General features: G+C 41.2%; 1 protein-coding gene across 2 annotated transcripts; it reads left to right on the top strand.

Annotated features, from left to right (window-relative positions):
- The first annotated feature begins 1,261 nt into the window (after positions 1-1,261).
- On the top strand, positions 1,262-8,193 carry AAED1 (AhpC/TSA antioxidant enzyme domain containing 1). Of its 2 annotated transcripts, XM_019555314.1 has the most exons (6): positions 1,262-1,503; positions 1,883-1,951; positions 3,218-3,271; positions 3,672-3,777; positions 4,951-5,082; positions 5,936-8,193. In XM_019555314.1, exons 1-6 carry the CDS (start codon positions 1,330-1,332, stop codon positions 6,061-6,063), a joined length of 663 nt encoding a protein of 220 aa, XP_019410859.1. In that variant the 5' UTR covers positions 1,262-1,329; the 3' UTR covers positions 6,064-8,193. The 2 variants fall into 2 exon arrangements, with proteins under 2 accessions (XP_019410859.1, XP_019410860.1); XM_019555315.1 differs by lacking the exon at positions 3,218-3,271 and having other exon boundaries at positions 1,265-1,503.
- Positions 8,194-12,247: the final 4,054 nt, after the last annotated feature.

The raw sequence follows: 12,247 nt of genomic DNA, 5'->3' as shown, positions 1-12,247 counted from the left end.
CTTCCTAGTTTGATTCAGTTCCTTGTCCTGCCTGCCTTAGGAAGGAAATCCAATATAGTGTAGACAAGGTTCTTTGGGTAAATCCGAGATCTTTTATTAGACCAACTCAAAAAGTTGGTCTAATAAAAGATCTCGGATTTACGCAAAGAACTTGGGAAAAGAGTCTGCATTTCAGATACAAAAGGACTCGGGTCAGATCCAGGATGGGATTTCAGGGTTTAAACTGGATCTGACACCCAGTGACTCCCCTTCCTGATTCCTCAGCTGAATCATATCCTCTCTGCTTCTCCCATTAACAAGTCTGAATAGGGCTCCAACCCCCCTTAACTTTAGGATCCCGAGCTGAACTTGGCAATGGGCCTCTAATACTCACAGTATCTCCTAGTTCAAATGTTTTCAAGATTTTACCTTGGTTGTCTGAAGGCAAACCTTGTTGCTTCACTGCTGCGCAGCAATGTTGGCTTGTAATGTCTCCAACCGGTTTGCCTTTTCAGCATTTTTTATGCTATACCTGTAAAGCGTATGTAGACGATCTCGCAAAACATTGCAAGGATTTTTTACAAGGAAAGATCTGTACTGTTAGTTTGAATATAAATGTTCTGTAGCCAAATGAACCAAAATGAATTCCAAATTCGTGAGTCAGTCCAGAACCATAAGTGGCCCTGCTACGGGGAAACAGCCTCCACCCCCACCTGGGGCTTCAGATGTTTCCAAAACTTTTGGTGGGCATCCTACGGGCAGGCCCAAGCCTGGAGCTTGGGGTTCGGATGTCCCTGAGTTTTGCTTGCCCTCAGCCATGTGGTCGCAGGACCAGGCTAGAGAGGAGTCTCCCCTTTCCATAAAGTGGGCTTAAAGCCAAGACCTTCCCACTCCAGTGGGAGGTTTATACATTACCTGGGCAGGTACTAACCCCCTACCAGGAGGGCTTCCCTGGGTACAACTAGGAAGACTGCGTCAGAGGTCGTGGTGTTTCCCTTGCCAGGCAAGCATAGGCCTACGCTTGATCTGAGCCCACAAGAGGCCGATTTACCCAAACACCTTGTGTGCCTACCTGCGCAGACAAACCCGGCTACAGCCTCCACCCATCCATACAGCGTTATACGTGATAGTTCCGACGAGCCTCTGCTTTCTTCTCTAGACAAACAGGAACCATCCCTCCTCTCAGGGCAGGCCCATGAGTGCCCCCCCGGGGGGCACTTTCCACAGCGGGCGGGCTGCTACTGCCCTGAATGAGTCGCACCGAGCGGGCGGCTGCTTCAGCCGCTGGAGCTGGTCCCGGAGGGGGCCGGGCCCTTGCAAGCGGTGTCCTCCCGCCCTCCGCCGGGTGCCATGGCCGCCCCGGTCCGGCGGCAGGTCGAGGCCGGGGCCGGGGCTGGGGCCGAGGCCGAGGAGCCGGCGGAGCTGCGGGCCGCGGCGCGGTGCCTGGTGCAGGGGGCGGACGGCGGGCGCGTGCGGTTCGGCGCCCTGTTCCGGGCCCGGCGGGCCATCGTGGTGTTCGTGCGGGTGAGCGGCCCGAGACTCAGGGGCGAGCTGGGGGCCAGTGGAGGTCCCAAGCCTCCCCTGTGCTCTCCTGAAGCAGCATTGCAGCCTCCTTCGGGGGGGTGGGGAAGAGCCTGCACTTTAAATGCGAAGAGAATCGGGGGGGGGGGGGGATTTCAGGGTTTAAACCGGATCGGACACCCTGCCCTCTTTGCTTCTCCCATTAACAAGTCTAAACATGGCTCCAGCCCTCTTCAATTTTGGGATCCCGAGCTGAACTTGGCAATGGGCCTCTGATAGTCACAGGATCTTCCAGTTCAAAAGTTTTAAAGTTTTTTACCTCGGCTGTGTGAAGGCTTCACCGTGTTGACTTGTGATGTCTCCACCTGGTTTGCCTTTTCAGCATTTTTTATGCTATGCCTGTAAAGAGTATGTAGAAGACCTGGCAAAAATCCCCAAGGATTTTTTACAAGTAAGTGAAAGGCCTTTAACATGGGGTTGAATGCATTTGAGGGGACATGAACATTAGGGTCTTAATGCCTTGAGTGAGATTTGGTAACATCCCTGAGGTCAACCTAGGAGCCGTCACTAGGAGCCCAGAACTGAGTTTGTTCCTTCCCAGATTTGTTCGGTTCCTCATCCTGCCTGCCTTAGGAAGGAAATCCAATACAGTGTTACACTTGATAGTCACACTGTGTATTTTGCTTTCTTCTAAACAAATAGGAACCATCCCCTGTTTCAAGGCAGGGACTGTCCTTCTTCCTTCTATCCTCCTCTTTGAAATGTTGCCATATTTTCCTCCTAGGTACAGCATATTGCTGGTGAGAGAGGCCAAAGCTGTCATTACCAACCAGCTCTTGAAGGTGCAGGAATAGAAGGGCTATTAAACAGAAGCAGGGAGCATTTTCCGTAGCAGATAGTGGGTTTTGCTAATGCAATGAATTAGTCATCCCCAATATGATTATTTTCTTTAAATCTATCTGCTCTGATAAAAAATATAAGAGAAAATTACTTTCCTCCTTTTTTTCTGGTACCATCAATTCATCTTTGGAATGGCTTTTGTCAGCCAGCTAAGTTATTAAAATTGTGGATGTGGGAGTATTGTGCTATAGTATTTAGATAAGCCTGAATTGCAGAAAAAAAATTATTTCAATAAATTACTGAGTGCAGAGTCTAAATTAATTACAATGCTTGGCCACAATTTCAGCGACAGCCCTTAATTTGCACCTGCAAAAATGTGCATATCGCTTTGTGTGTTTTGTTTATGTATACGCACATCACTATGTGCATTTTGTATATGTATACATGGGCATGTAAATCGGGCAAATACTTATGTGCACCTGTATTTGCATATCAGATTGTTTGGGTGCAGACAGCTGTGTGCAAATTTTTGCATTTGTGAATTTTTAAGCAACTTTGATAGCAGCTGAAACGTCAACCCTGCAGATGCTACAGGAAATAAAGTTTAAAATCAGAGCTTATAAAAAAATGACCTAGAGTTAGTTACCATTTTAAAAATTAGTAGAAATATAATCATTAATAAATTAATATCATATCTTCATATGAGGAAATAGATATTCTTGGTGCCTAAGTATCTTTAGAATTAATAGCCTGGAGTCTTGCATACGCAGCTTGTTGAACTGGAATGCACATATTTCTGTTCATGTATTGCAAATAAGTATAAATATTCAATCCCTGTTAATAGATTTGATATGTATATTATGTACTTGTTTCCTAGGATGCAAATGTGAGGCTTATAGTTATTGGACAATCATCTTACCATCACATTAAGGTAAAAAAATTGTAAAGATAATATATTGTACTATGCCTGTAACAAGTTCATAGCCTATTGAGGCCTGGCTTTCAAAGTCAGTAATATTCATTGATTTCAACTGGAGATATGGATGCTCATCACATTTGAAAAAGCAGATCTTTACTACTTTTCAGGAAGCAATAATAAACACAGTATAGGATAAATCTTAGCTTCCAACCCTGCAGACATTTTGCTTGAAAAAGAAGGCCTTGCTTTCAATGTATGTTTTGTTTGAGTAAAAAAATTAGAATTTGGTCCTTCCATTGGTTAGATTTGTGAATTCAGAAGTTCCAGAATCAGTACTTGGTTTTACCACACCATTTTTACAAAACTTCAAATTTAATATAATATTTTATGCATACATATATGTATTTTTCAGCCTTTTTGCAATTTGACAAGGTATTCCCATGAAATGTATGTAGATCCAGACCTGGCACTTTATAAAATACTTGGCATGAAAAGAGGGGAAGCAGCCACCACATCAGGTAGGAATAGTATTCTTGCTTTGATTTCTCTCACAAGCAGACATCATTAAGAATGCCTGATATAACAGTAATCAATTAAGGAATATGTTCACAGTGTCCAGTAGTACAGATAGTACAGACTGTTTTACTACATCATTTTAAAGCATCTTTAGCACCGTTGGTGGAAGAGATTCATGACTCACAAGGAGCTTCAGCCTGCTCTTACTGAAGTTAATAGTGAAACAGCTCTTGATTTCAGCGGGGTTTGAAGATACACTAGATCAGTGATTCTCAACCAAGGTGCTGTAGTGTTACACAATGCTAGCACTGTTAGGTGTGCAAACACAATTCATAAGATAAACCTAGACATTTCAAATAGGAATCCACAGTGTAAAAAACATTCTGACCTAGTGTGGTCTTTCTGAGTTCTTTGCAATAGAAGAATTGATCTATTATTTTTCTGTAGTGGGAAAAAAAACCCAATGAAAACTTAAAGCTGGCATTCTCCAGGGGGTGTTTGGAGTCTAAAACGGTTGAGAACCACTACCTTGTCCACTGATTATATGGGCATTACAAACCTCAGTGAACTAGTACTAAAAAGTTAATTGGAATTTTGCTACATTGTATGTAATTTTAAATGTCTATCATTTGGGGGATTTGCTACAACTTTATTCCAAATCCTTGAACTCCTTATTCCTTTTCTCAAACTTTGATCTTGGGGAGGCAGTATGTGATTTCACAGAGCAGGCTAGTCACATAGGACTAGCGTCTCCTGATTTTCAGGAGTTTAATCTCAGAGAAGGTAAATATTCACAAATATTATCCTGATGTTGCTTTTTTGCCTGCAGATAAAGGCTGCAGGAATTCCTTGGTGTCATGTGTTGTTATGTGGGGGGATTGTGAATGGGGCGGGGGGAGTTGTCCATGAAAAGCTGTATTTTAGATTGTAGCCTACTCTCTGAGAATGGCGAGATCCCCTTATACAGTGTCAGGGAAACTGTAAACCATTAATGATAGTGACTTCAGCTTGTTGTTTTGCCTTCTAATGTGTTTTTACTGCTGTAAAGCCTTGTGTAACTCTAAGTAATAATGCTTTGCTGTCATCTGTTTGTTTGTTTTTCTTTGTGACACTGATTAAATTATCTATTTTGAAAACAGTTTAGGTAAAACATAAGCTGTTCTCTTATGTTTTAGCACAAAGCCCTCATGTGAAATCCAACTTGCTGTCAGGAAGTATTAGGAGTATATGGAGGGCAATGACTAGCCCTGCTTTTGATTTTCAAGGAGATCCAGCTCAGCAGGGTGGGACTTTGATTTTAGGCCCAGGTAAACTTACTTGTTTTATATTAAAATTTTTCATCTTCCTCAGCTGATTTCTTGTATATTTCCAGGAGATCTTTTACACCCTAGAGGTTTCCAAAGAAAAAAAACAATAATCTTGTGCTTATAGAGTGGTTCTGTTCTGTTAATGAACACTGTGCAAGTGTCATTGGATGCATCTACACATGCACTTTAATGAGCAATAACCTATTTTACTGTGCATCAAAGCGTCACGTAAATCACCATGGCTTAATGCTAATGAGCAGTAAAATAGCTACTGCATATTAAGTGTCACTTAAAGTCCATGCATGTTCACTACTGTGCCTTAAGGTAGCCTAATGCACATTTATTTAGTGGGTATATCGGAGGTACCAAATTTAATGCGCATTAGAAGAAGCACCTTAATTCACATGTAGGCATGCCCATTATGTATTTCTACCTCTTATAAAGACTGCATAGAGACTTATCTTGTTCCTAAGGAAGCTGATAGGAATATAGTTTTTGATGTCAGTAGAGAAGGATTCACGTTTTTGTCTTCTGACATCCAAGTATCTGTTTATTCCATTTTATTCTAGGCATTTGATTTGATGTATTCTGTAATCAAGGAATGAAGCATGAAAGGAGACCATAGCTTGACAAAAGTCATTCCTATGAGATATTCAGAAACAGCAAGGTGCAGTCCTAATGCAATCAGATCCCTCATTATGCTGCTGTAGTTTGAAAAATCATGTGTTGTAGAATCCACATAATGCAGATTTAGAAAAATCAACAGACAATCAGACTGCTTCCTCAACCCCATTAGCCTTTAAAAGAAAGCAATGCTTTATTCAGCTAATGCTATATTCTCATTCTGTTCCAGGTAGTGAAGTCCACTTTTTGCACCTGGACAAAAATAGGCTGGATCATGCTCCCATTAACACAGTTCTGCAGCTTGCAGGAGTTAAAACAGTAAATTTCACACATAAGCCTCAGGTTATTGATGTATGACTTGACAGAGAAAACAGATTACAAAAGAAACTTGATTAAAGAAGACAAATAATGCTCCAGAGAACTGCACTGGATGTCAGTGCTGCTATGTCCTTGTAGAACATCTGATACCACAGGATTTCAGAGCATCAAGTAAATTACGTTGTAGTAAAGATGACTAAGAATCCACTCTGCTGTCATATCCAAGAAAGCAATAATTAAAACTTATTTGTCCTACCACAAAAAACTTGCTTATTACTGCCTCACAAAAATTCTTCCTAGTGCAATTTAAAATCTTTGTTCAAAACCAAAGGTACTAACCAATATGAAAATAATTTCTTAAGAACTTGCTATGTTCAGAAGAAGCTTGAGATTTTTTCCTTTCAGCTGTCCCTTTAGAGCTTTTCGCTGGTGACATAAAAATTCCGGTACTCTGAATTTCATACATTAAAATTGTTCATCCAAAACAACAAGTATGAATACAGGGAGGTTGAAATGAACTTATGTGTATTCCTATGTACATTTGACATTGAAATAAACACTACTGAATGCCTTGTTTTACTTTAAATAAATATTGTAATTACAAAACCCACTGTCTGCATTTTCCCTCATGTATGGAATCAAAATGGTAGTTTAAAAAAAATAGTGGTTTTTCAGGCATTCCCTAATCAGGTGTCAGTTTTAGAGCAAGTAAAATTGTAAGCCTTAATTGTACTCCCTAACATAGGGCAAAATCTTCCTTTATGTGTGTAGCAGGAGGTCTTTGAAGAAATAGCTCTGTGCATTAGAAGCAGCAGAGGTAGGAAAAGAACAATATTTGAGCATATGGCTGTTTAGAGTCTTTTGTGAACTGAAGGGATTCTTCTTAAAAGGTCTGCCTGTTTTCAGAATCCACTGCTTTTGTTGAGATAGAATATGCCCTCTTTCATCCATAAACTGCATTTCATCATTTTATAACTAACATTGGAAAATATTTATAGAGAAGTGTGAACTCACACCCTGCCTGCAATTTCTGATCTTTGGCCTCCACTGTAAACTGCTTGTGTTCATACATCTCTCACCTGCAAAATCTTGCTAGAGTTAAACCTCAGCAAGTAATGCACTTGAAAAAAAAAAGATTTTTGTTGTACAAAGGCCCGGCACCTGCATACATTAAGGTCATTGGCAGGCCCAGAACAAACTCATGGTTCAGTATCATTAAAACATGTTTGAAATTAAATTAAGTGTTCATTGAAAATACAAAACTTAATTTAGAGAAATAATGATAGTGAGCAATCCAGTTACCCTAAGGGGATTTTATCTCTGCAGATGTGAGCATCTTGTTCATTTAAAAAATACATATATTTATAGCAACTGCTTAGAGAGAGACGGCTTAGAGAGCAACTGCTTAGAGAGAGTATTTATTCAAATGCTTAGAGAGAGACTTAATTTGATAAATTGGTGCTAGATCAGTGGTTTTCAAACTTCTCAAAGTCATAGAACCCTTTTATTTCACTACTTCTGCCGCAAAACCCCTACCCCTGTCCTAAAGACTGAGGCAGAATCAGGAAGCCTGGGCCAGCAAAGGCAGTGCATTGCCTCCCAACCCATTCCACCATTACCCCCCAGTCTCTTTGCAAAACCCCTGAAGACCTCTCATGGAATCTCAGGGTTCTCCGGAACAGGTTGAAAACTGCTATGCTAGATTTTTACTCTGAACACTGCACACCCCACAGGGGGAACAAATGTAGTTATGTACTAACTTTGAGCTCCCATGATCCTAGGGCCCATTCTGGCAGCTGAGAATTGTCATGGAATAAGAATGTTCCAGCCTCATTTCCTTTTCTTTCAGCAGCACCTCCTAAAGCCAGCAGTGGAAGGCTGTTCCATTGGTCCTAACGGCATTTGCCTACATGAAGAAAGTTCTGATACGACTAGTTATACTGGGTTTTCAGCTGCTTTATGTTGTCAAGATACAAAAAAGCAGCTGTTTCAGACCCAATAATTAGTTCTCATGTATGCTACACAAATATACCCTTGTCTGTGTTACAATTAATATTTTTAGTATTTGGGGAAGCCATATTCAGTATCTAATCTACTTGTCACTTTTTCTGCTTTCTGTTTACTTTTTGTGTTATCACCATTACGATGAAACAGTTTAGTTTCACTTTTGTTTTAGTCTCATTTCAGTTTTGGATTCTTAAAGCTGCATGTTTAAGTTTTCAAACACTGTAAGGGAGTGTTATGTTCTGTTAAACGCCTACCTACAATGAAATTATGTTAAAATATGGAAATATTTGTGTTAGTCTTAGGTTCAACTTTACAAATAATTAAATTTTACCTCTATTTAGGTGGATACTATACCTTTAAAACAAATGTAGGGCTTTGAAAGCTATTATTGACAGTTCAGGAGATGGAAGTAATCTATTCTAACAGGTTATGATATGGGCAACAGCAATGGCCAAAATCCTTATGCTAGCCTATCAATGCCATTTAATCCTTGTTTGGACCTTAGGGTATGTCCACACTGTGGTAGTAGCATGTTCTGTCTGAGCAATTCCCAAGCATAGCTGCACCACGTACACACTCCAGATCTGGAAATACACTGGTGAAGACACTCCAGATCTGCAGCCACTGCTTCTTAGACTTTAGCCTACACCTCCTCATCCTGTGTGTAAATCGCTGCTCTGGCATCAGTCAGACTGTCAGTATGTCCTCATGGTAAGGTAGTGCCATGCTGAGTCATGCCATGCTTGCTGTGTGTGCTAGCTCCAGAACTGAAACAGAATAGCAGCAGTAGTGCAAAACTGCATGCTGACCAATAAGCTCTACTTCTCAAGGCTCTGCATGTTCATACAGTCCTTGGCTTCCCTGCTACTAAGAAGCCAGTGCCCATTACAGCAGTGGCTTATTACACAGGCATCTGTTTACCAGGAAGTGAAATATCACAACTCATTGCTTTCAATAAAAAGAACAAGCTACCATCAAATAAATGTTGTTCACTATTGAAATGGGCCAGAACCCTCCCATGATCTAGAGCTGATTGGCTCAAGAGCCCATTATTAATGTCTTGAGAAATCTCATGGACTATGAACAAACCGCTTTTTTATTAACTTCTGTACAGCATCATTAATTCAATTTCTGGATTTCTCTAAGAAATCAATTATGATTAGAAATGTCTGTTTGACCCTCAGAGGAAGAAATCATAGATTTAAAAGCAGAGTTGAAGTTCAATGTAATAATCATTACAGTAACAAATGCATTAGGGGTTAGCTATAACTTCTAATTTTGTGCCTCCAGTCAGTTGCAGCGTTTGCAAATCTAACTACATGATGTGTAGAGGCAGACAGGTTAATAGCCTAAATTCTGTCATTTGTGCATTCTTTCACACAAAGGTGAGAAAGAAGCTGGATAAAAACTCACTTTGAATGAGGTTGTCACCTCCCTGATTTTCAAAAGGTGTACTGTATTTGATCTCGTAGTTTCCATCCCACTTCCCCAAATTATACATTTCCTCATTAGATGTCCCATCCAAATTCTCCCAGTGATATAAGAGTGCTGCCCAGACTCTCCCCACAGCTAGTTTGCCTCTCCTGTGCTTACAAGTCTTTTGACTGGCCTTCCATTTACTTGGAAGGACAAAGAAAAAAATATATTAGAAGGGTATAGAAGGAAAGGGTTTTGAAGTAGGGAGAGATTATCAAGGAAAGTGACAAACTGGAACTGATATAAGAAGAAAAAGAGCTGCCAGATTCAAAAAAAGATACCAATAAGACAAAACCATCTCCACACCAACAGAAGAAAGTCAACGGCAACAGGGTACAGTTCAGTGTCAAGTAGTGATTGTGCAGAAGCAGCAATGGCAGTCCCAATAGTGTTTGGTAAGATAAAATGCAGCAACCTTATTTCTGAAACATATAATTCTTGCTTTTACATCAGCCAAGTATGTTATTACAGTGTGATACAAAATGCTTCCACACCTTCCCAGCCTGGAGAAACCAAAGGCAGGTCTCTGATATGCAGAGTGCATCTAGCATGTAGCTCTGTGGAAAGAAAAATAGCTGTAATATTTCACATTTAAAAATTCCAAAATAAAACTAGAATTCTAAAGTAATACAGCAACATTCCAGATACAGTGGAAATTCAAAAATAATATAGAAACAAAACCAACCAAATAAAAAGAAGAAATGGAGGAAAGGGGTATGGGGGAGAGAGAAAGAGACCCAATAAGAGAAGGACAGTCCTTAATGAAGGTATCAATCCTGTCATTTTACATGTAGGTCAACTACACCATCCACAGGCAATCTCACTGACTTATTTGGAACTCTGTGCCGCACAGCAATCTACCCATGTATAATGAACTGCTAGACTGGGCCCATGGTACCACTAATGAGAAACATTTTACATGGTGTCATTATAATCATGTCTCTTATGCAATTTGTTTTAACTTTTATTTTAAAAAAATATTAATCTAAAAATGATGTAGTCAACAGCAAAAAAAGCAGCAGGGGATAATCACTGATCTCATACCCAGCAGATGGCAGAACACTCTCAATAAGAGTGTTTATTAACTTCTGCCATGGTCCATGGCTATTTATGGAGATTCTGAGAGGGGAAAAAAAATGTTTTTTTCAAAAGCTAACTTTTAATTACCTAACTCTGCTTTGGACTTATTTAACTACCAGTTTTAAATGAGCACCTCAGTGTGTAATGCCTAAAAATAACAACTTTAAACTATTTTTGATTGAATTGCTTACTTGTAACATACAGCAGCAAATGCACACACAATCATTACTACAAAAATGCGTCTGAAATATTCTGCTCTAATGAAGACAACTTTACATAGGAATAGGTATTTCAGACCTTTCCATGAGATCTACGTTTTCGCTGGATAGATTACGTTCCGGTTGTCTTGCACTCTACACCCCTGTAGTGGTTATATCGCAGTGATGTTTCATGTGTAGTCTGTGATTTTATTTGTAACACTTTGCTATACATTTGGATACTTTAAGAAGAGAGGATACATTCATTTTTTGTGTGAGTGAGCAAGTAGATAGGTCTATTATTAACTGATTACTATTATTTATGATGTTTGTTTGTAATGTGGTCTCATCAGAGAGTGTGAGTCACAAAGCAAACCACTGTTGGGCCAGGGAAGAAACACCTAACAAGTTGGTCCTTGTCCTTTCAAACTTGTGTGTCTTGTGTCTGTTAGGTCTATAACAGACCTAGGTGTCTTAAGTCTGTTAGGTGTCTTGAGTCTTTTAGGTCTGTAACGCATTTGGAAATGAATGGGAACTTGTGTGGAAGAACACAGATACTACATTGATTTGTGTATTGGACATCTGTGAAATGTATGTTGTTATATTTATGTAAGGAAATAGACTATATCAGGTGTTTGCAGGGTTGGACTGGCGCTGGAGAGCGGAAATAGATGTCGAGCAGGGTTTTTGGTTGTAGCCGGGTCAATCTCAGGATGTAGACAGGCAAGGTTCTTTGAATAGATGTGATGTCTTTTATTAGACCAACCGAGTAAACTCAGCTGGGGTAATAAAAGACATCATATCTACTCAAAGTAAACTCAGTTGGTCTAATAAAAGACATCACATCTACTCAAAAAACCTTGCCTGCCTAAATGTGGGAGTTACGTTTATGATAGTGAAGGGAAACAGTGCCTACTAGCAGGCTTTGAATAGGACTCGGAGCCTGTAGGCAGTACTAGCACGGCAAGAGCACACAATAACAGGGGGTGGGTGTATATGGGGGCAGGTAAGTGCTCGATAGGTTCCCTGTGTTGGGGCCACGCAAGGAGACACAGGAAGGGGCACGGAGCCTATGCATACAGGGTCGTTCTGTGGGCTTATGTGCTAGGGGTCGGGGGCCAACCATGTCAGAGGCCCCAGCGGGGAGCCACCCCGCTCCCCTTCTCCCTGCCTCCTGGGCTGCCCCTGCCACTTGTGACACCCCTTTGCGGGGCAGACCCCTCCGCTACGGGGGCACGGGGAAGAACGGGGTTTCCAAGGGCACCCCTCCGCCCAACACACCTGTTCTGTTCCCTACTATGACATCACTTTACCCACTGGGCCCTGTTTGTGACGTCACACCGCCCCGGCCCAATCAGAAGCAGCGGAGGGGGCAAGTGGGTGTCCCGAACACCAGAGCTGGCCGAGCGCCGTGGGGCGGCCGGGCGAAAAGGACTGGACGGGGCGGGAGCGCCAGCGCCAGC

The sequence above is a fragment of the Crocodylus porosus genome, unplaced genomic scaffold, assembly GCF_001723895.1.
Source record: "Crocodylus porosus isolate Cpor-Errol unplaced genomic scaffold, CroPor_comp1, whole genome shotgun sequence".
Classification (NCBI taxonomy): domain Eukaryota; kingdom Metazoa; phylum Chordata; order Crocodylia; family Crocodylidae; genus Crocodylus; species Crocodylus porosus.
The sequence above is the reverse complement of the archived record's forward strand: the minus strand, read 5'-3'. Positions and strand labels throughout refer to the sequence as shown.